This window comes from Acomys russatus, chromosome 15, assembly GCF_903995435.1.
Source record: "Acomys russatus chromosome 15, mAcoRus1.1, whole genome shotgun sequence".
NCBI lineage: Eukaryota > Metazoa > Chordata > Mammalia > Rodentia > Muridae > Acomys > Acomys russatus.
The window spans coordinates 8,396,102-8,417,932 of NC_067151.1; the positions used below are offsets into that span (position 1 = coordinate 8,396,102).

At 43.7% G+C, this 21,831-nt stretch overlaps 1 protein-coding gene across 2 annotated transcripts in view; it reads left to right on the forward strand.

Annotated features, from left to right (window-relative positions):
• Nucleotides 1-1,144: 1,144 nt before the first annotated feature.
• The window catches only part of Slc2a2 (solute carrier family 2 member 2), a 27,075-nt gene continuing 6,388 nt past the window's right edge, over nt 1,145-21,831 (forward strand). The window contains exons 1-8 of one of the 2 annotated variants that reach the window (XM_051157000.1): nt 1,145-1,271; nt 7,304-7,396; nt 8,947-9,206; nt 13,969-14,093; nt 17,680-17,795; nt 18,918-19,080; nt 19,688-19,875; nt 21,827-21,831. The exon at nt 21,827-21,831 is cut by the window's right edge and continues 100 nt beyond it. In XM_051157000.1, the coding sequence (XP_051012957.1) occupies nt 1,257-1,271; nt 7,304-7,396; nt 8,947-9,206; nt 13,969-14,093; nt 17,680-17,795; nt 18,918-19,080; nt 19,688-19,875; nt 21,827-21,831 (965 nt within the window). In that variant the 5' untranslated portion in view covers nt 1,145-1,256. Of the gene's footprint in view, nt 1,272-2,032; nt 2,135-7,303; nt 7,397-8,946; nt 9,207-13,968; nt 14,094-17,679; nt 17,796-18,917; nt 19,081-19,687; nt 19,876-21,826 lie in introns of those variants that run through there. The other variant, XM_051156999.1, reaches the window with a different exon arrangement.

Genomic DNA, 21,831 nt, shown 5'->3' on the forward strand with positions numbered 1-21,831 from the left:
AGACACTTAACATCAACATCTGGCATCCACACACGCATGCGCATACATACCCCGGGGTGCGGAGGGGGAGAGAGAGAGAGAGAAGAAATAAGGAGAAGCGGGGAAATGTGAGGCAAATTAAACCCATTTTCCTCCCCACCTTCTTGTTCCTGTCCATTGGCTGTTGCTTCTTCCATTCCCTCCGCTAGACTCTGTGGAACCCAGTAACCACAGCTGCTCGTCACAAATGGAGCTACGCAAACTTTGCTATTGCCTCTCGCCTCCATTACTTTCGGACCAGATGTCATAGGTGGCTCCTTGAAAGAAACAGCTTAAGGCATAGACAGAGTTGACTGGGAACTCAAGGCTACTCCAAATGCACTCTCTCCCCTAATCAGGGTCTCTCTATGTAGCCAAGGCTAGCCTGCAACTCTTGTGTGATCCAGGGGCCTCTGGGTCACAGATGTCTTGTGGCAGTCTCCCCAGTGTTAGCATTACAGATGTGTGCCATCCCATCTGGCTCTGCAATGATGTCTTGAAATATACTGTACTGATAACAATAGAAAATGTGCCACTGCCATCTACTGAAAACCTCTTGTGCCAAACACATCACGTTATCTCCTATAACCCCCTCAACAAAATAGTATGAGTGCTGTTATTTCTATTTTATCAGGTCAAAAACAAACAAACAAATAAGAAGAAAAACCTAGAACACAGAAAAGTCAGAGTGATTCACTTGCTTAAGGTCACCCTCAGGAAAATGCTGTGATTCAAACCCCAGTGCAGACGCCTCTCAGCCTCATTTCGGTAACTGCTGTAGCCATCATGTATGGCCACAGAGCCCATCTTTAAGGACAAGTCCCACAGGACTACATCTCTGCAGAGCAAAGCACACTGCACCCTCTGCCCTCCCGTCTTGGTCTTCGCCACAACATAGCATACCTCGGCTTCTACAAAAGGCCCTATGGGGTCCTCCTCTCGTCTGTCCCATTCCTGCCTCACTTATCAGCCCCTAAAATGTGCTGGCCTCTGGTGTTTGTAACTTGTACCCACAAAGACACACTATCATCTCCTTTCCTGGTTGGACAGAGGCTTTCAAACTGCAGGCCACTGAAGTAAGGGGAACATTGATTGGACTGCCCATGACCTTCTTAGCAGAGTTACAGCTGCTCCTCCTCCTCCAACAATGTATAACCAGCCGAGGACTCTGCCTGGTCAGCTACAAGTGCACATTCAGACCAGGACCTGGATGAAGACGACACCTCCCCACACACACAATGGCAGGAGACAAGGTAACGCAGCCTTGGTTTTGAGGAGGGTGGGGATCTGTTCACATCCATGAGCATATAATGCTGCTGGTGACCTGGATGCAGTTACCACAGACCCAAGCTGCCTCTTTACCTGGGCAGCGAATGGTCCATTTGGCTGCTAAACAGACCCGACTTCTTCAGCAATCGAAGTTTTAAGGACATTTGCTGCTTTTCGGTTAGTCTGTGTAACTTTCCCACGTGCCTCTGAACAGCCTGTTACTGATAGAATGCGCTACTGCCCCCCAAGACCTAGGGCACGTTAACGGGAATCTAATCATGAAAGTGGATCTGGGGTGTTCAAAACTCCCACATCTGAAAGACAAAAGGAGGGAGACAGTTTTAGACTAAGAGACTAAGACACTGCTGCAGGTTACCTTAGACCACAGGAAGAGGAAAGGCCTGATGAAACACAATCTGGGGGATTGTGCCTTTGGGCTCACTCTTAGCTGATGCTAGCACACTCTGGGTTGCATTCATGTGACAGTATTGCAGCCAGACAGGAAGACGCCTCAGTTCTGAAGGAGAGCTCCTGCTGAAATCATTAGGAATGGGGTGGCACAAGCAATCTGAAGCTTAGTTTTTAAATGGTTCAGCCAAAACAATGCACATTAAAAAACAAATGTGTTGACTGTTAGGTAATCATTGGTGAGCAAAGTAAAGGCCATGCGGTTTTCACTATTTTGGTATTTCAACATCTCCGCAGATAGGATCCTTTTCCAAATAAAACTTTCAAACGGATATGTCATTCTTGTGTGTTTTCGAGCTCTCCCCAACCCCTGCATATGATAACAGAATTTGAAAAATCCATACCCCTGTTGAGAGTGGGGCTCTTACGTATTGACCTGGTAAGGATTCTGCCGGTGTTCCTTCATGAGTGGGAATCAGCCAGGGTTGGGTGTGGGTTCTAATGCTGCGTGTGCTGCTGAGCTGTGATTAAATCAACTGAGCTTTGTGTTGTCTGTATTGCACTAAAATAAGGACTCTTGGGATATGGTAGGGGCTATCGAGGCTTTATTTTAGTGACCTGTGAATGAAGTCATCTCTTCAGAGCTTGAGAGTAAGTAAAAGTCAACATGCAAAAGGCGTAGAGGGCAAACGTCTAAACGTTAGTTATGTATTTGTATAATGCACATTTCAGTAATGACTGCAGAATCATGATTCTGTGAGTATATAGCTCAGGACAAAGCTGTAGTAAGGGCAACTGTGGTGATGATTCATTAACGGTGGGTATTAAACTAGTAACTACAGGGACGATGTGCAGATTCAGTAACTGTGGCAAGGCAGCAGCCATATATATACCTAGATGATGTTGTCAGAAGAAACACCCACTGCTTAACAGCACCATCTCAGGGCGCAGGCTCAGGCTTTGCTAAATTCCCTCCTGCGAGGACCAAGAAGCTGCCTCATGAACAGACTGTGTGAGGATGTGAATCATTGGAGCTTGAAGGATGACCAGCAGGTGGCGCTCTGGAAAGTTAGAGCCAGTCTGGACATGCTCACAATGCCCAGAAAACCCAAACAAGGGCCAAGGTCTTTGAGTTCTCCTTTTCTTCCACTAAAATAATGGAGGTGCCAGACAAACATCTGTCACTTTTTAAATTCCTTTCAGTCTGAGAACTCTTTAGTGTGAGAAGTATCTGGCCCTTTTCAAAGTTGGATGTGAAATCACCTTTGGCCTGGCTTTTGGAAGAGTATAGAGACAAATCGTGTTTTCCCCTTCCTAGTCAATCAGCCATCTCTGGAAAAATATTTTATTTAGCAGTGGTCATTTAAATGCTCTCTGCTGGGATATGTGCCCCAGTGGCGATGGCTAGCTCTCTCTGAGCACGCATTCTTGGGCCATAGAGTGGAGATCACCTCACCTGCTCTCCGTGCCGTTTTGAATACTAGTAGAAAGGTAAAAAAAGCTGGTCAATGGCTGCTGGATAAGACTAGCTCATGAGATGATGGTGATATGGATGAAATGCATTTGCTGTGTGCCCTCTACTTAAAGGAGACCACATTACTTATCTCTTTGCATTTACATCTAAGGCGCCTCCAGATCAGTCACAGCATGCCAGGTTCATACTCCCACCCATCACTGGCTAGCATGGCCATTTCATAGGCACAGGGACACTACAGGCTATCTAGGACCCCTTCCTTGGTTTTCTGACGTTTGTAACTACTTGTCTCTGCGAATAGATGACATATGACTTCTAAGCCACAAAATAAACATCGCATTTTGTTTCTCATTAAAGTCAGTTACCTCCTTATTTAGTTTACAATTTTTAGTATGTGTGTATGCACATACTTCTGACACAGTGTGTGTGTGCACAGAAGACAATTTTCAGGAGTCAGGGTCTCACTTTCCACCATGTAGGTCCCAAGAATTACATGCAAGTTGTCATCAAGTTTGGTGGCACCTGCCTTTAGCTGCTGAGCTGCTTCATTGGGCCTGCTCCCTTCCAGTCTGTTCCTCCATGTGTGTCTGCAGTATATTTTAAACTAGACATGGACATGGAAACCAGTTTCTCTAAGCAAAATTTCTTAAACTCCAAGTAAAAATAGGCTTTTAATTTCCAGTTTAGTGTCTCATGGCCTGTGAAGAAGTTTAGGAAAAAACAAAAAGACTTGAAGATTTTCTTCCACTTGCCTTCTGTACAAGTTTCTTCCATTCCCACATTTCCCTGTATGTGAACCGATGGGTAACTGCGGGGTCTTTAAAGAACAGGCAAACCCTTTAGGGGCCCAAAGCCTGGGCTGCATGAGAGCCCTCTGAGTTCTCGCTACTTTGATTAGCGCTATCTACCTGCTGCCTGTGACGATCCCTTTATCATTAAGATGGGTGGATAGAGGAAGTTGGGTTGGACACTTCTGTGCTTAATAGTTTTTGTAAGATCCTCCTATCACAAACAAAACTTTCTCAGACTGAATAGACAGCCATGCTATCTAGATGACTTTGCAGATATAGTGTCTGCTCGGGACCTTGAGATGGAGAGAGACATTCTTGTCTCACCCAGAGGCATTAAATCTACCATAGTGCATTCCTGAAAGTGAACAATTTGCCGGTGTCTGAGGGATGCAATGTAACAAGGACATGAGCTGCCATTGTTGACTGTGAAGATGGAAGAAGAGCATCTGTAGCCAATGAGCATGCCAGCCTCTGCAACTGAGAGGCCCTCAGTTCCCAGCAAGTAGCATACTTTAGAGTCCAGCAGGAGGAAGTGAATTAATTCAAGAATCGACCCGAAGTTTTCTTCTACAGTTTCCAGGAAGTGTGCAGCCTGCTAACGTTGATTTTAGTCTGCACAGACTCAAAGGAAGCCTCCAGCCCTGTAAGACAGATTGGGTTGCATTGTTTCAGCCACCGAGTTGGTAGGGACTTTTTATAGTATCAGTAGAAAATTAGTGCCAGGAATAAATGCGATAAGCCATACAAAGGAGAAGCTAGGCACTCGGGAAGCACCCTCAGCATTGGGCTCTAGAGCTGTGTTTGTGCTGCCCCTCACATCAGAGTGTCCACACTATTGTGATGGAAAGGGTGTTAGAGCCCCAGCCCCCCCCACCCCACTTGGTCCTCACTGCTGAGGCTAACTACTTCCTGTAAACAAAGAGAAATCCTGATCCTTGGAAATGCTTGAGGGGGCGATGACTTGGAGATAAACCACTCACCCAGGAAAGGAAACCCCATTTTAGCTTTTATTTTATTTTCTGAGTTATAGATGTCACTACATTTTAGAAAGTCTTTCAAACCCTTGTATAAGCCCATACATTCTATGACAATTAGTCAGTATGTCTGTAGATATTCTGATGTGTAAATATGTGTACATTCTTCACTTGAAATAATGCATGACATATGTAACACGAGTGCACGTATGTATGTTTGAGGGTGAGGAAGACAGGGAGAGAGGGGGGCGGAGAATGAACATCTCTGCACGTGTTCTGCAGCCCTTTCAGGGAACAAAGTTGCTGACAGAACCAGCATACATAAAGGTCACCTAACCCTAGTAAAAAGAAGAGAGCTGTGGAGTGCATATACCTAAGTGAGATCCTGAGCCAACAGAAGGCCTTGGGGGCGGGGCTGGAGGGCTCTAAGAGCTGTATATGTACTAAGTCCCCAGTGGAGCTTTGCTCCAGCATCAGTGGCCAAGAACTTCCAGGGTCCCTAGGAAGGCTGTGATACTTTGTTGATGATAACACTGATCTGGAGGTTTATTAGAGAATTGGGGTCTGGGATAATTATTTATTCTTTATGCAGAGATTTAGAATCTCACAATTCCAGAAAAAAAAAAAAACAGAAAAAACAGAGATCCTATATTGGGAAATAGGCAGAGTCACTTAGGGCAAAAACAAACAAACAAACAAACAAACAAGGAAACAAAATCCATGCTGATGTGACTCATTTATTCCCCCATCAAAATACCTGTCGTACCCTCTGCTTTTTGGTTGAAATTTTAAATTATATGATGACACATACAACATTTCCCTATAAAATATCTTAACAGTATCATTTTAAGAATATTTCTTTTATCTCCACTTCTCTAGCCCTGTGGGGTTTTTTGTTGTTGTTGTTTTTTGGTTTTTGGTTTTTTGTTTTTTTTTTTTTTGTTTTTTTTTTTTTAAAAGATTCACATTTTTACTTATTTTTTAAAGACTCATTTATGTACAGGTCAAATAGCATTTGTGTGTGAATCCTTTTAAACACATTAATGAGCTAGAACTGCAGCTTAGAGGCAGAGCTTTTCCCTAGCATGCATAAGGCACCGGGACTGATGCCTAGCACTATAAAAAAATCAATGAATCAATCATATAATTAATCACTTAGGTTTACAGTTTCACTTACCATTTAAATACACTTCAGGCTAGGCATAGTAGTCCATTCCTTTAACTCCAGCACTCTGGAGGCAGAGGCAGGAGGATCTCTGTAAGTCTGAGGCCAGCCTGGTCTACGTGATTTGTTCCAAGGTATCCAGGGCTGTACAGTAAGGCCTTGTCTCAGCAAACACTAAAGCAAACAACAGCAAAGGCCAACGCATTTGTTCACGTTATTCTTTTGAGTTTGAGTTTCTGCATAGTGTGTTGTGTGTATCTGATGTGTATCGTGATATGAGTGAGTCTGTTTGACCATCCCCGCTGAATGGCATTTGGGCTCTTTCTGCGAGTGGCTGTTCTAAGCACCCTGACCTGTGCATCCATGTGCATGATTCCCGGATATGAGTGATTGTGAGCCAAATGCTCGGCAGTTAGTGTAGCTTCCTCAAGTTGGAGAGAAAGTAACGTAGCTTAGCTCACAACGCTATGCTTGGTCCTGGGGCATCCTGAATGGTGTTCCTGCCTTGATGAGGTACAGGTAACGATAAAGGTGATGACTCTTAGGTGTTTTTGTAGTGCAGAACTGTCTAGAAAGCTCCCAACTCTTACTAACACTGCTGCACAACTGTTTCTGGGCTGGCAGTTCTTTCTTGCTTTAACATGGGGCTGAAGTGTTCAGCTAAGATGAATAAAGGCATGCGTCTGTCCCCTAGCAGCCCATAAACTGGGCACGGTGGTGCATGCCTGTAGTTCTAGCACTCTGGAGGTGAAGACAGGGAGATCAAGAAGTTCAAGGTCATCCTCAGCTGCAAACCCAGGAATTCAAAACCTGCCTGGTCTACGATGTCTGCCTTTCTTCTCTTCCTCTCTGTGCTCCTCTTCTCTGTCTCCGTGTGTGTGTGTGTGTGTGTGTGTGTGTGTGTGTGTGTGTGTGTGTGTACATGCACAAGTGTATAAGAAACAAAGAGAATGTTAAGTTTGTACCCTAGGAAAGCCATCCTATGGAGTTTTGTTTGTTTGTTTTGTGAGTTATTTTTTTTTCTTTAAGTTTTAGCAATATAAGGAAAATGGTGACCAGCTTTCACAGTCTCCTTACACACAACCCCTTCGCTGTGGAGCACAGGGCTACTGTGAATGGCTGTGGGAGGGAGACGTCCATGCTGCGCAGACGGGAGGTGGGGCGCCAGGAATGGGGCTTCCCAGCTTTGTTTTTCATCCCTCAGATCACTGGGACCTTGGCTTTCACCGTCTTCACAGCTGTTCTGGGCTCCTTCCAGTTTGGATATGACATTGGCGTGATCAATGCACCTCAAGAGGCAAGTGAAATGCACACAGTTCTTTGCTCCTCCTGCCCAGAGTATCGTCTGTTCCTCACACACTGAGATAATCTGTCCACGTGGGAGACATGCAGTGATCCCAGGCCACCAGGTACAATGTGCATTGATTGGCCTTGACTCGTCAGTTAACAACCTTGTAAGTAAAAAAAAAAAAAAAAAAAAAAAAAAAGCAGTGCATAATGTTTTATCTCTGACACTGCTGCTGTCTGAGCTCAGAGAAAATGCTAACTCAATACCCCCTGCTCAGGAAGTCTAAAGGAAAGAATTCAGTAACAGCTGTCTCCCACGCATGAATGAAAAATGCCAGAGAACAAGAACAAACAACGGAAGGGCGTGTTCCATTCAGTGCACAGCCATAAGCACCTACTGATTTGCATCATCCCAACCTTAGACACATTTTTATGGTAGATTAGGAACTTCAGAAACCTAACATAGAACAATGGCTGTCCTTCCCTCTACCTGTCTCCCACAGCCCTTCTGCAAAACAAAAGCTAGATGGACAGTCAAGGGGTTTGGATCTTCTCTATTGTGATGGAGAAAGTGCTTTGGGGCACTTTGTAAGGAAGCACATAGGATGATTCCTGCCATTTCTGTCTGTATTCTATGTATCTGCTCTCTGTTCTGCAGTGGATGCATCTTCCCACATGCAACAGTCCTTTAGTTAGAAGACCAGGACCCAGGTCTTTGTGCTCCAACTCAGACTGGGAGCAAACACACCCCGGGAAGGGGTGCAATAAGAAAAAGGAAAATTCAGGGGTGATGAGTGCTGTAAGTACATCCATCACATTTTATCATCTTATCTGCTCTTCCCATAGTTCTAAGAGCAACGTAAGGTGCCGCAGGGTGTGAACTGGAATGTGTGCTGGCCACAGTCCATTCGCTGATAAGGACTGTTGCTCCTTGGGCTCCTTGGCCTGAAGAGATGTCTTCTCATTAAGTGCACATCATGCTAAGTGCCACGCCTCTTGTTCTGGCTCCTGGGGAGTACCGCTGGGGGCCAGGACACCAGAGAAGGTGTCTTCCTATGGATGATGAAAGGCGGCGCCAATTGGGCAAGCCTCCCAAACTCCAGAGCAGCCTAGAAACCCATCCTTTCTGGAAGGCCCTTTTCACACCCCCTCAACCCTTCCTCTCTAGTCTTTACCGGAAGAAAGGCAATGCTGAGATCGCCCCTCCCTCAGCCCAAACCCCCAGTCAGAACTAAGAACAGGGATCCCCCCTACTGGCACTTTCTCCTGGTTGAGTAACATTTGAGGGTCTTTTTTAAATCACACTTTTTCATGAGCCTAAAATTTGCACTTGTCCATTGAGAAAATAGAAGATAAAACACACTTCTTTCGGGCATCCGCTCCCATCTCACTCCTGTTGGCTGTGTTTGTCGCCTCTATTATAGGACATGACCAGCTGTAAATCAGGCTACCCATAGCTGTATTATGCAGCTCATGTGACTAGGATAACAAACATTCCAAGGCAAATCAAATGCCCTCTGTGGGATGTTGAGGTCATGGATTTCCTTCTCACTTCCTCAGGTAATACTGTCCCATTATCGGCATGTTTTGGGTGTTGAGCTAGATGATCGAAGAGCTCCTGGTAACTATGCTGTGAACAGCACAGACACCCCACTCATAGTCACACCAGCATATGGCACACCAGCGTCCTGGGAGGAAGACGAGCCTGCAGCATCTGCTCACATCGTCACTATGCTCTGGTCTCTGTCTGTGTCCAGCTTCGCAGTGGGTGGAATGGTCGCCTCTTTCTTTGGTGGGTGGCTAGGCGACAAGCTTGGAAGGTAAGTTATATAAATAAACATAAATACAGCTTTGATATTTTGTTACTGCTGAGACTTTTATAGAGAGATACCATCTTCCCATGTGTGGGATAGTTTTGATGTGGCTTTTCAACATAATCCTCTGAGCTAGGTCACTGTTGGGCCTAATCAACAGAAAATGTTGTTTTAATCATCTAGCAAGTCTTAGTTGCTGTAGAAGTGTGGGCCAGAAGGTGAACTCTGCGGATAGTTCCAGAGAGCTTGATCCTCTGGCTTTGTAAGGTTTAAATCTCACAAGGAAAGTTCCACCACATTACACTACTTCTCAAGCATGGGTTTTATTTTTTTAATTAAAATTTGACACTCGAGTTAGGCAAGTCCTGTGGCCACATTAATATCCCGACAGATCGCTGCACACAAGGCACATGGCTTCCACCTCCTGTTGCCAACCTGCTGCTATCCCAAGCCCCACCTCAAGAGGGAGCTAATGAGGCACTTTGGAACTCGAGTTCCTGTGCCATGTTTTAGATTAAAACCATCAGTGTCCTGAGGGGAGGCATGACTTAGTGGCCAAGAGGAGTGAATGCTGTGCTTGCAGTGGTCCTGAACTTGGTTCCCAGCACCCACTGCCTGTAACTCCAGCTACCAGTGATCAGGTTCACACTCATAACCTCCACTCACACTTGCACATACCCACGCGCAGACACACACACTCAAATTTTTAAACAGCAACAATTGGTGGAGTCGGTAGCCTTCATACACTTACCAACAGATGTACAAAAATTTTAGGGCTTCTGATAAAGTCAGAATAGCAAGTTGTTATGTTTTACACTGTTAACTGAATCCAGTTTTTGTGTGTTAATTACCTTTTATTTTCACAATAGAATTAACACATGGGGAATTTAGGAAATGCAAAAAAAATTTGAAAGAGAAAAAAGGAATTTGATAATTAGCATAATAATGCTATATTCTAATTCATTTCACCTTTTCATTTCCTACTATAAATTGTAGCCTTGGACTCACTAGTTATTAAAATTCCAATACTTTCTTCTACTAAAATTATGTAAAACTCAAGAAACAATAAAAATGTAAAAAACTGACTATTCACAAAAGAATCTGGTTTTATATGTGAGCTGCCTGCCTCTGCCTCCCAAGTACTGGAATTAAATTAGTGTGCTGCCTCACCTGACTATAAAGTTTACAAAGTAAATGAAACTGGGTTTCATTATGACAGCTTCATCATGTACATAATGTATTTATCATGTTTACTGCGAGCATTCCCCCTTGTCCCACTAGAACTGCTTTACTCTCTCAGATCCCTTCTTTTTTTTTTTTTAGACCCCTTCTTCTTAACAATGAATTCCTTTCCTTTTTTTTTTTTTTTAATTCCTTTCTTTTTCTTTCTTAGTGAATCAATGAGTTTAATTAAGGTAACTTAGAAGAGCACAGAGGAATGCTTTTTTTCAGGAGCATGAACAACCTAACAGTTGTTATACCACTGAACAAAACCCTCCCCTTCTTCGAGCAAGCACTTGCTGCCTACGGATCCCAGGCGAGGATGTGGCCTCACGGGGCCCTTGCTCCACTATGACTATGGCCCAATCTTCTGCTTTCTGCCTTTGCCCTGTCTGACAGGATAGACTCTATCCAGCTGTTACAACATCGTAGGGTAAACTATTGAATTTACACATCCTCTGTTCTTGCCTTGTAGTCTGAGCAGAGAGTCGCCCTTCACCTGGGTCTCGGCACTGCAGCTTGGGGGTTGCTATCCAGTGCTGGAACACTGCCTGCTCTAAGGTAGCCAGTGATGTCCTTACACCCTCTTGCCACTGTAATGAATGATCACCAGCTTAGTGACAACACAAATTGATTTTCTTTAAGAACTCCAACATCCATTATACTTGGCTGAAGCCAAGGTGTCAGGAGGCCTGGTTCCTTCTGGAACCTCCAAGGGCCAAACCCTGCCTTGTCCTCTCCACTGAATAGCACCCTGCCTCATCCCTGGCTCACGGCCCCTCCCCACCTTTAAAAGTCCCATGGTCTTAACAAAGTCAAACACATTAAACATTCAGTCCCTTTAACACATCCATTCGCTCTAAAATTCCAATATCTCTTTTAAAAGTTGGAAATGTCTTAACTATGGACTCCTGTAATAAAATGACATTTTAAGAGGGAAGAACTAGGAAAGAGTCACAATCTGGAAACAACAAAACCAGACTCCAGCTATAGCAATAATTCCATGTCCAATATCTGGGTTTCACTGTCTTTTCCTCCAAATGGCTTGGGTCACTCCTCCCATGTCACCCTCCGTGGCACACACAGCTTGTTTTAAGCTCGGGCAGGCTCCATTGTACTTCCACTGCTGGTTTTGGTGGTCATCCATGGTACTGACACCTACACAATGCTAGGAACTTCTGCTGTAACTGGGCTGCACTTTCACGGATAGCCTCTCATAGGCTCTCTCTGTGGTGCCAACCTCAGTTTTTCTGCATTACCTCTTCTACTATGAGCCTTCAACTGCCACCTTCACCAATGGCCTTTCCTGGCCTCTAACAGAGCCAACTCTCAGCTGCTTTTTAGGATGCCTTCATGCCTTCAAATCCAGGACCACCTGCGTGACTCTTACACTACCGAGTTCGGCTGCTAGCATGAGGTACAGCCTTGAACACCTCTGGAACGCAGCTTCTGGTTCCTCTCAGGAAGCACTTCCTGGAAGATTTCATTTCCACAATGCTAGCCTCCTTAGTCATTGCTAAGTTCTCAGCTCCAGCCAACCTAGCTGAGCTAAGGTAGTTCCAGTATCTTGTAGATGACAGCTACTTCTTCAGCCCTAGCTAACCAGAACCACAGAATCTTAATTCAAAATAACAAATGGCCCCAACAGAATCTTTAAACTTCCCTCTGAAACTTCTCAAGCAAGGCCGCCATATTCTGCATTGCCACCAACGTTTTTATCTTCGATGCTCCTGCAGAACAGCCCATTGAACTCTCAACACCCAATGACTTTTCTAGCCCCAAATTCCAAACTCCTTCCACGGTCCTCCCAAAGACATGGTCAGGTCTGTTACAGCAATACCGCACTCCTGGTACCAACTTCTATCTTAGTTAGAATTACTATTACTGTGACAAAACACCATGACCAAAGAAAAAACCTGGGGATAAAAGGGTTTATTCAGCTTACGTTTCCATAGCACTGCTCATCACCCAAGGAGATCAGGACAAGAACTCAAACGGAGTAAGAACCTGGAGCTGATGCAGAGACCATGGAGGGGAGCTGCTTACTGGCTTGTTCCTCCTGGCTTGGCGAGCCAGAAACACCAACCCAGGGATGGCCCCATCCAAATGGGCTCTGCCATGCCCCATTAATTGCTAATTAAGAAAATGCCCTAGGGGCTTGCCTACAGCCTGATCTTATGGGGGCATTTTCTTAATTGAGGCTCCCTCATCTCAAATGACTCTAGCTCGTGTCAAGTTGATGTTAAAACCATCAAGCATAGCATCTTAGAAGGGGCTCCCTCTACTCTCCACTTCTCTGACGTCTTCTCCTTCTCTTCTGCCTTGCTCTTAGGAGGGCATCTTCCATTTTGTTGAGTTCACATGCATATCTCAGGACTATCCCTGTCCAGGACTGCTAGTGTAAGCACAACTGCAAACCCCTTCTGCTGCATACAGTGACGTTTACACAGCTTGAGGACTAGGACTTGGGATCTTGGGGGACACCATTCAGCCTGGCTACAAGGCAATTCCCATGGTGTAAACACCTATTTTTATTTTCTAAGGAAGAAGTATATTTGGACTTAGAGATATTTGCTCAGCAGAGTCCTCTTGTCATCAGTCTGAGACACTGATAGACAAAATGACAGCGTGGACACAGCAAGAAACGTGCACGTCCTTGTGGCACGAACACTGCCAAACCTGCCTGCTTACATTCTTGTGCCAGTGTCATTACTGCTGACTTAACTTTCAAGAACGCTTGGGTGTGGTTTTCATGGAATCAGCTTTGTTAGTGATGTCTGAGTTGCTATTGTCAGCTTTACATGTACTTTACAGCAGGTGGCTGTGGTGGTTCATGTCTCTATGCACAACACTCCGGAGGCTGAGACTTCAAGGCCAGGCTAGACCACGGAGTGAATTCTCTCCCAGCCTAGACTCTGCAATGAGAGTCTGTCTCAAAAATAATGTAATTCTTTACATTTGGCTAATATTAACTCATAGATTTTAAAAAGAAATATGCCGGCCTTGTGGGGAAATGAGGATAAGTATTATTGTGACAATCTTTAGAAGAACATTTTAATTTACTTCCAAACAATACACAAAAGGAAATCTGAGTTCGAAGCAGCAACTAACAACCTCTATACCGTCAACAAGAGACAATGATGGGCAGCAAACACAGAAGTCAGCTTTTCTGTCACCCAAACAGTGCTCTTTAAAACAAACAAATCATAGAAAAGTCGACCACCTGAAAAGGATCCAGAGTGTCCGCCATCTTGAACTGACGCCCGTCATCTCAGCACTCTGGAGGCTGGGGCAGCGGGATCTCTTAGAGCTCAAGGATAACCTGGGCTAAGGTCCCGTTAGCCAAGGCTAGAGAGTGAGTCCCTCATCTCCAAAACACAAAAACAAAGCAAAACAAAGGGACTGTGTCTATGAAAATACAAAGCAGGTGGAGGAAAAGTCTCCCATTATCAACAGTACTGGCTGCTCATGCCTCAGCTCAGATAAGGGGCAGCTCATTTCTTCACATTTTGTTGCTGAGTTTAATTTTTTTTTTTTTTAATTTTAGGATCAAAGCTATGTTGGCAGCAAACAGTCTCTCATTGACTGGAGCCCTCTTGATGGGGTGTTCCAAATTCGGACCATCACACATCCTCATCATTGCTGGAAGAAGCGTATCAGGACTGTACTGTGGTGAGTGACACACGTGCACATCATCCATTGTCTGTAAGTGAGGCTAGGCAGAGACTTGTGGGTGTAACACGTCACAACACAAGGAAAGCGGTGGGGCACAGTCAGAGTGAGCTGGGATGCTGTCTGTGCCAGCTCACTCCAATAGCAGCACTTCCAGCTGTTTGCTCTCAGACACGTTATTTAACTAATGCTATCCTTCCTCATCTATGAAATGAAGATGACAGTAACATCTGGAACTGGGAGAATATATGTAAAGTGTCGGGCATAGCGTGGGAGAGATGAGCTGTAGAGAAACACTAGCTAGTTCTACCATTCCTGTGCTGCAGCCAACAGCTGGAGACTGTTCCCTGCTGACTCTAATGCTGCACGCATGGCCTATGCTATGGTGTCTCTGTCTCTCATTGGTAAGGCCTGGCCTCCCAGACTCATCTCTTAGACCACACCACCTAGTACCTAGCGCTGTTTGATTCCAGACATGGCTGTGGCAGCAGTGAAACTGTGGTGTCCACAGGCAGAGGGATAGGACAGAAACAGCTAGGGAATCCCTCCTCCCCTGAACTTTGATCTGAGAAGCGGCACTAGTTTTTGGAGACTGGATTCCAAACCTTCAGGGGCAGGAGTCTGAACAGAGATAGGAAAATTCAACTGCAAACAAACAGATGGATGCTGGACTCCCCGGTGTCAGTGACCCTTCACGCTGGCGGCTCTGTGCTGGCATTTTACCCTGTTTGTCACAAACTGGGACTGACCTCAAGAGCACACATTATCCATGACGGGGAGAACAGAGACGGCGAGGGGGACGCATGATCTCTGTGATTACGTCTCATCCTTTCACCTACGGAGAAGATGATAAGTCCACGTGTCTTCAATCATCAAAGGAAGCAAAAGCATAACGTAGTCAAAAATCTCTTCCCATTATTTTCAAAGTGAAAACAAACAACTAAAGGAGGAGAAGCAGATCAGCGTGGACACACCGTGGAGTCAGAGGCGGTCAACTCTGGTGTCATCTCTACCTTGGACAGATTAGTTAAAACTCAGCCTCGGTCTCTCCTATAAAAGATGAATACTAGCACTATGAAATTGCTTCAAATCATGCCCCCCTCTCCCTCCCTCCTTCTCCCCCTCCCTTCCTCCCTCCCACTTTTTAACACAATGTGGAAAACATTACTTTTTTTTTTCAAAACTAAAAACCAGTGCTATAAACACACTCTGCAGTAGGTGGAGCGAGCACCGCTAAGTGACTTGCACTCTCTACAATGACCTAAAGCTTGGCTCACCGCATTCTGAGTACCAGAGTTTGATAAACATTACAAGAAACAGAATTTAAGCTGAAGTTCCTGTGACCTCAGACCTGGAAACTTATCTGGCTCATACTGTCCTTCAAATACAGGCATTTGCTCTTGGAGAAAGGGCCAACTAGGTGGTTTTCTCTTAGTCAAGCTCCACAGGCCACAAGTTAGAGTCACATTTAAAATTCTACAATGTGAATATACATTTGAGGCATTAAAAAGAATTTGGAGTGTTAAATTATATATTTAAAATAGTTGACAAAAGTACCTTTACAAAGGCCATCTGTTCTCCTTTAGAAGGTGGGCGTTCCTCAAATAGGAAGCCCAGAGTAAATCTTATTTTTAAATTTTTAAGAAAACAGCAAACTCTGCAATTAGCAAATGCCTGCATGTGCCACCGTTTACAACATAACTGATTTTCTGTGTGTTCAGGAGAGCTACAGGAGTGCTGGAGAAATGGCTCTATGGCTAAGAGCATTGGCTGCTCTTCCAGACACCCTGGATTCAATCCCCAGTATTTATGTGGCAGCTCACACCCTGAGTTCAATTTTTAAAAAGAAAGAGCCAGAGAGAAGGCACAGCAAGTAAAAGAATTTGCCACAAAGGCTGACAAGCTGAATTTAGTTGCTGGGTTCTGCTTGGAAAGAGACAACAGGCTCCCACAAGTTCTTCTCTTTCACATGGACAGAGGGACACACACACACACACACACACACACACACACACACACACACATACACACACACTAAATCAACCAATCAATCAATGTAATAAAATAAGATAGTAGAAAGCATAATGGCTCAGTACTTTTCAAAACCTTTGTGTTTAAGTTTGTTTTTAAATAAAATCTGTAGCTTGTTTTTGATAAGATGGCCATTTTTACTGTTAATATTTCTGGTCCATGAGTCCTGGAGATCTTTCCATATCTTCTGATATCTTCAATTTCTTTCTTTTTTACTTGAAGTTTTTGTCATATAAGTTTTTTATTTGCTTGGTTAAAGTTATCCCCAAGATATTTTATATCATTTGTGGCTATTGTGCCATGTGTTGTTTCCCTGATTTCTTTCTCAGTCCATTTGTCATTTGTAAATAGAAGGGCTACTGATTTTTTTTTTTTTTTGAGTTAATGTTTTTTGAGTATCTACCCACTCTGCTGAAGGTGTTTATCAGCTGTAGGAGTTCCCTGGTAGAATTTTTGGGGTTATATATACTGTCATATTATGTCCAAATTGTGATATTTTGACTTCCTCCTTTGCAATTTGTATCCTCTTCAGTTGTCTCCTTCAGTTGTCTCAATAGCTGAAACTTCAAGTATTGTATTGAATAGATATTGATTTTAGTAGAATTGCTTTGAGTTTTTCCCCCTTTAATTTGCTGTTGGCCTGCTGTAAATTGACTTTATTATGTCTAGGTATGTTCCTTGTATCCTTAATCTCTCCAAGACTTTTATCATGAAGGGGTATTGGATTTTGTCAAAGGCTTTCTCATCATCTAATGAGACGATCATGAGACTTTTTTCTTTCAGTTTGTTTATATGGTAGATTACACTGACAGATTGTCATATATTGAACCATCCCTGCATCTCTGGGATGAAGCCTACTTGATCTGGTGGATGATCTTTTTGATGTGTTCTTGGATTCAGTTTGTGAGCATCTGAAGCCTAAGATTTTTGATGCAATAAAGCTAGCTTGTGCTTACTGGGCAGCTGGGGAAAAGCCCTTGAGTTCCTTACCCTCCTCTCCCTTCCGCACTTCGACACCACCCAACAGAGATCTTGAAGTATCCCCATGTGGTGTGGACTCAGCTAGGCAGAGCACCGACATGTAGAGCTCTGCTCCACTGTGAGTCACTGCTTGCCTCTATCAAGAGGTTGGCTTTCCTTGATGTAACTTCCTTTAATCCTGTAAGTCTGGATAATTACTAAAACATCCTCTGAGCTCCCTTTGCAAGGCAACCTAAGCCACTGTGATACGAACTAAACACTAAAATGAAAAGTTTTAAAATAAAACCTTCTTTTTTTTTCCCTGCAGTGGAAACTGCCAAAAATATAACTAAACATTTCTTTCCATTAATACTTCCAGCTATACCTTCATTTAGTATAATATCAACCAAGGATTTCTGCATAAACTAATATCATCCAAAATTTTCTGCATAAACTCTGTTTGGGAACAAGGGCTTCCTCCAAGACACCTGGGGAGTGACATTCAGCAAGGACACTGGTCGTCTTTGAAATACATCATTGTTATTGAAATGTCCCAGGTTGCATTTTAACATGTATGTATTTGTGTCTCACACAGGGCTAATTTCAGGACTGGTTCCTATGTACATTGGTGAGATTGCTCCAACCACGCTCAGGGGTGCTCTGGGCACTCTTCACCAACTGGCCATTGTCACAGGCATTCTTATTAGTCAGGTAAAATCTCCTCATCCCTTACTGTAACCATGTTCTACCTCAACTGCCCTCTGCCTACTAGCACTTCTCATTGCAGATGGCATGGCCATGGGGACTGGGATGCTGCTTCCAACAGTAGAAAAAGACTGTAGAAGCAGCAGGCTGTACAGCTCTACAGTGAATTATCACCACTCTTTACACCGTCTTGGAGTTGTTGGTGGGATTTGGCCATGCATGTGAAAGTCCCGATGCTATTCTGGAGTTAACGTTTGAATTTCAACAACTAGTCAACTCCAGATTTTTGACTGCCTGAGTTTTCTTTGCTCTCAGTGAGTTATCTGGAAATTTAAACTCAAACAATTATTACAAAACCTTTCTCCATCTGGCTCTCTCTCCCTGTTCCCCTTTGACCCCAGAAGGATCTTTGGAATTCCACATTAAGATATCTAAAAGGAAGTCTGCAAATCCCTTAAGGGGTATCATAAATATAATAAATCATGATGTAATCGTTGTCATAAAGCTGTCATTATGTAATTGTTCTATCTGTGAAATGCTTCAGTTCTGCATAAGAGATTCTAAGGCAGAGCCTGAAGTCACACACCCCACCCCCGTATGTGTGCACAACGTTCATGTCCACGTGCAGGCGCAGTGTGAGTGTCTTAGAGGCCAGAAGCTGGTGTGAGGTGTCTGCTCTGTCATTCTCCACCTTGTTTTTGAGTCTCTGAGCCTGAGCTGGCTATTTCGGGTAGACTGACTGGCCACCAAGCTCCCAGGATCTGCCTGTTTCTGTATTCTCCCAGGGCTGCTGTTACAAGCACACATCAGCACACCTGGCAGCAATCCCAAGATTGCTTGCAAGAACTGGGTGTTTTGCTTTTGATATCAAATGTGTTTTTAAGAGTTGAGTCCAGAATCAATGTCCAATTGGTGTGTATGAAGACAAGTGAAGATGAATTCTTTACTCACAATTCTTTTCTTGACTTGATTAAAATGGGACTCACTCAACGACGGCCTCCCCTTTGTGCCGCCATTAACTAACAGTCAAGGATCACTATTAAAAAGCTAATGCATTTTCACATGAACCGCTGTAGAAGGCAGGCCCAAAGTACTGTGCCACCACACGCGCCCTCCTTGTCTTTTCAGATTGCGGGCCTGAGCTTTATTCTGGGCAACCAGGATCACTGGCACATCCTACTCGGCCTCTCTGCCGTACCAGCTCTCCTGCAGTGTCTGCTGTTACTCTTCTGTCCAGAAAGCCCCAGATACCTTTATATCAAGTTGGAAGAAGAAGTCAAAGCAAAGAAAAGTAAGTCTGTGGTAGGGAATGGCCTGCTTGTATTATTTAGGAATTATCAGCCAGTACAAAATAATCTGTGTGAATGGGTTCCCATAACAGTTATAGTAACAGTAACCTTACAGTTGCTCAGAAGAACACATGGAAATTCGATATGGCTGCTGTGTTGTGTTTTACTTAGAAGTAACAGGTGTGTTGTGTATTTACCTACACCAGCTCACATGTAGCCTACTGGACTTAACCAGAGGCATCAAATGACCATCTTCAGACTTGTGCTTTCATGATAAAGAGCCTAGCTCTCTTCTTCTTCTTCTTCTTCTTCTTCTTCTTCTTCTTCTTCTTCTTCTTCTTCTTCTTCTTCTTCTTCTTCTTCTTCTTCTTCTTTTCTCTCTCTCTCTCTCTCTCTCTCTCTCTCTCTCTCTCTCCAGATGAAGTCAGATGTGGTGCTTTTCTTTTCTTTCTTTAATCAAGAACAGAATTTAAACACACACACACACACAAAGCCAGTCCCTACGCTGTTAGATCAAAGAGAGGAGCATGCAGCACCTTTGTGACCAGAATAAAAATGCTTACTTTTGTTTGATCTGGGCTCATTTAACCTGACTGTTTTGTGGGACAGGCTTGAAGAGACTAAGAGGAACTGAGGATGTCACTAAAGATATCAATGAGATGAAAAAGGAGAAAGAGGAGGCATCGACTGAGCAGAAAGTCTCCGTGATCCAGCTCTTCACAGATTCCAATTACCGGCAGCCCATCGTTGTGGCGCTGATGCTGCACATGGCACAGCAGTTTTCTGGAATCAATGGCGTAAGTTTAAGAACTCGACACATCAAGTAAGGGAAGGGAGCTAAGACAGAGAGAAAGGGGCTCAGGTTTCAGCCAATAAAAGACAGCTGTAAACACTGTCATCAAATACTATTAATACATGTTTGATAATAATTGATTTCCCTTGCTTTGTTTCAGTGGCTCTCTAATGTTAACAATGGACTTTAGGTCTATTAAGGAGGTGGCAATGGGGCTGGGAGCGGCTAAGTTGGCACACTGCTTCCACTGCATACATGGGGATGTGAATCCAGAGCCCAGCACCCATATACAAAGCAGGGTATAGTTGCACCTCTGTATAAAACCCTGGAGCTTAGGGGGTGGGAGATGTGCTGATCCCCGAGATGGTAAGCATGACAGCCTAGCCAATAGGTGAGCTTCAGAGTTTGCAAGACTCTGTCTCAAAAACTAAGGCGGAGAGCCACTGGAGAAGACACCAACATGGACTTCTAACTTTCATACAAAAATGCATGCACACTCAAATGCACACAAGCACGAACACAGACATGTACACATGCATATATCATACACAAGGGGAACAGTAGAAGTGAAAGGCAAAGCTGTAATGAATGCAAGGTGAAGAAATAACACTAGTAAGTCACTCCCAACCTCCAACCTAAATTAGATGATTCTTAGGATATGAAATCTCAGATTTCTAGTACTTTACAGAAAAAGAAGTACATGGTTCCATTTGGATGATACACTTCAGATAGATAGATAGTTACATAGATGATGGATGGATGATGGATACATACATACATACATACATACATACATACATACATGATAGATGGATGGATAAATAGAAACATACATACATACATGCATACATGATAGATACATACATACATAGATACATATATACATACATACATACATACATGATAAATAGATAGATAGATAGATAGATAGACAGACAGACAGATGCAATAGCAACTGGACCTTTTATATACATTAGTGAGAATAAAAAATGTTTATTTCTTTTCTATAACTATCCGTCAGCATCCATATAGAAGCTGAATTTATAACAGACACTATGACCCAGTTATTCTAATTCTGGGTATAGTCACATATTCCACCAAAATAACTGTTAAGCATGAATGCCAGGAATGGTGGCACACGCCTTTAATCTCAGCACTTGGGAGGCAAAGGCAGGCAGATCTCCATGAGTACAAGGCTACCCAGGTCTACATAGTGAGTTCCAGGACAGCCAGAACTACATAGAAAGACCTTGTCTCAAAAAAACAAATGAAAAGGTATATATTCACCAGCACTATTTTTAAACACCCTAAAGGAGCAGCTGCCTATATGGCCATCAGTAGAACAGGTAACCACAAATGTAGTATGCAGGTATATCAGACCGCTACACAGTAGTAACACTGAACAGTGTCCTGTGCACAGGACAGCAAGGATACTAACAGAGATGATGTGTAGTGAAAGAAACCAGAAGAAGGCACTGTGTATGATACCTTCCCACTTTCATGAGGTACAGGACTCGGTAAAATTCTCCTATCGTGTCAGATGTCAGGAGAGTGACTCTCTTGGGAAATGGACAAAGAGATATATGGGTTCACCAGGCTTGGGAATGAGTTATTTCTTAACCTGAGATCTTTTTACATGGTTATAATCAGTTTTTTAACATAATTGAGCTGATCACTTATGTGTACCTGTTATAGGCATGTTATACATTAATAAAAAGTTTAGAAATTGAACAAATAAATGAAGTAATGGAGTTTTCAGCTTCAGTCAAGAACTTTTAAGCAACCAGGGGCTTTAAACACTGATGGACGCCTTGTCGGCAGAGAGGGTGAGGTAAACCTTAGGAGGTTCCTGAGACTATGGTTCCACAAACACTAAAAATAAGCAGCCATGCCCTGCTTCCAGGACTTCAGTGGGAGGCTCCCTGCCTAAGGCTGGCCTCTTCTTATTTTTGCAGATATT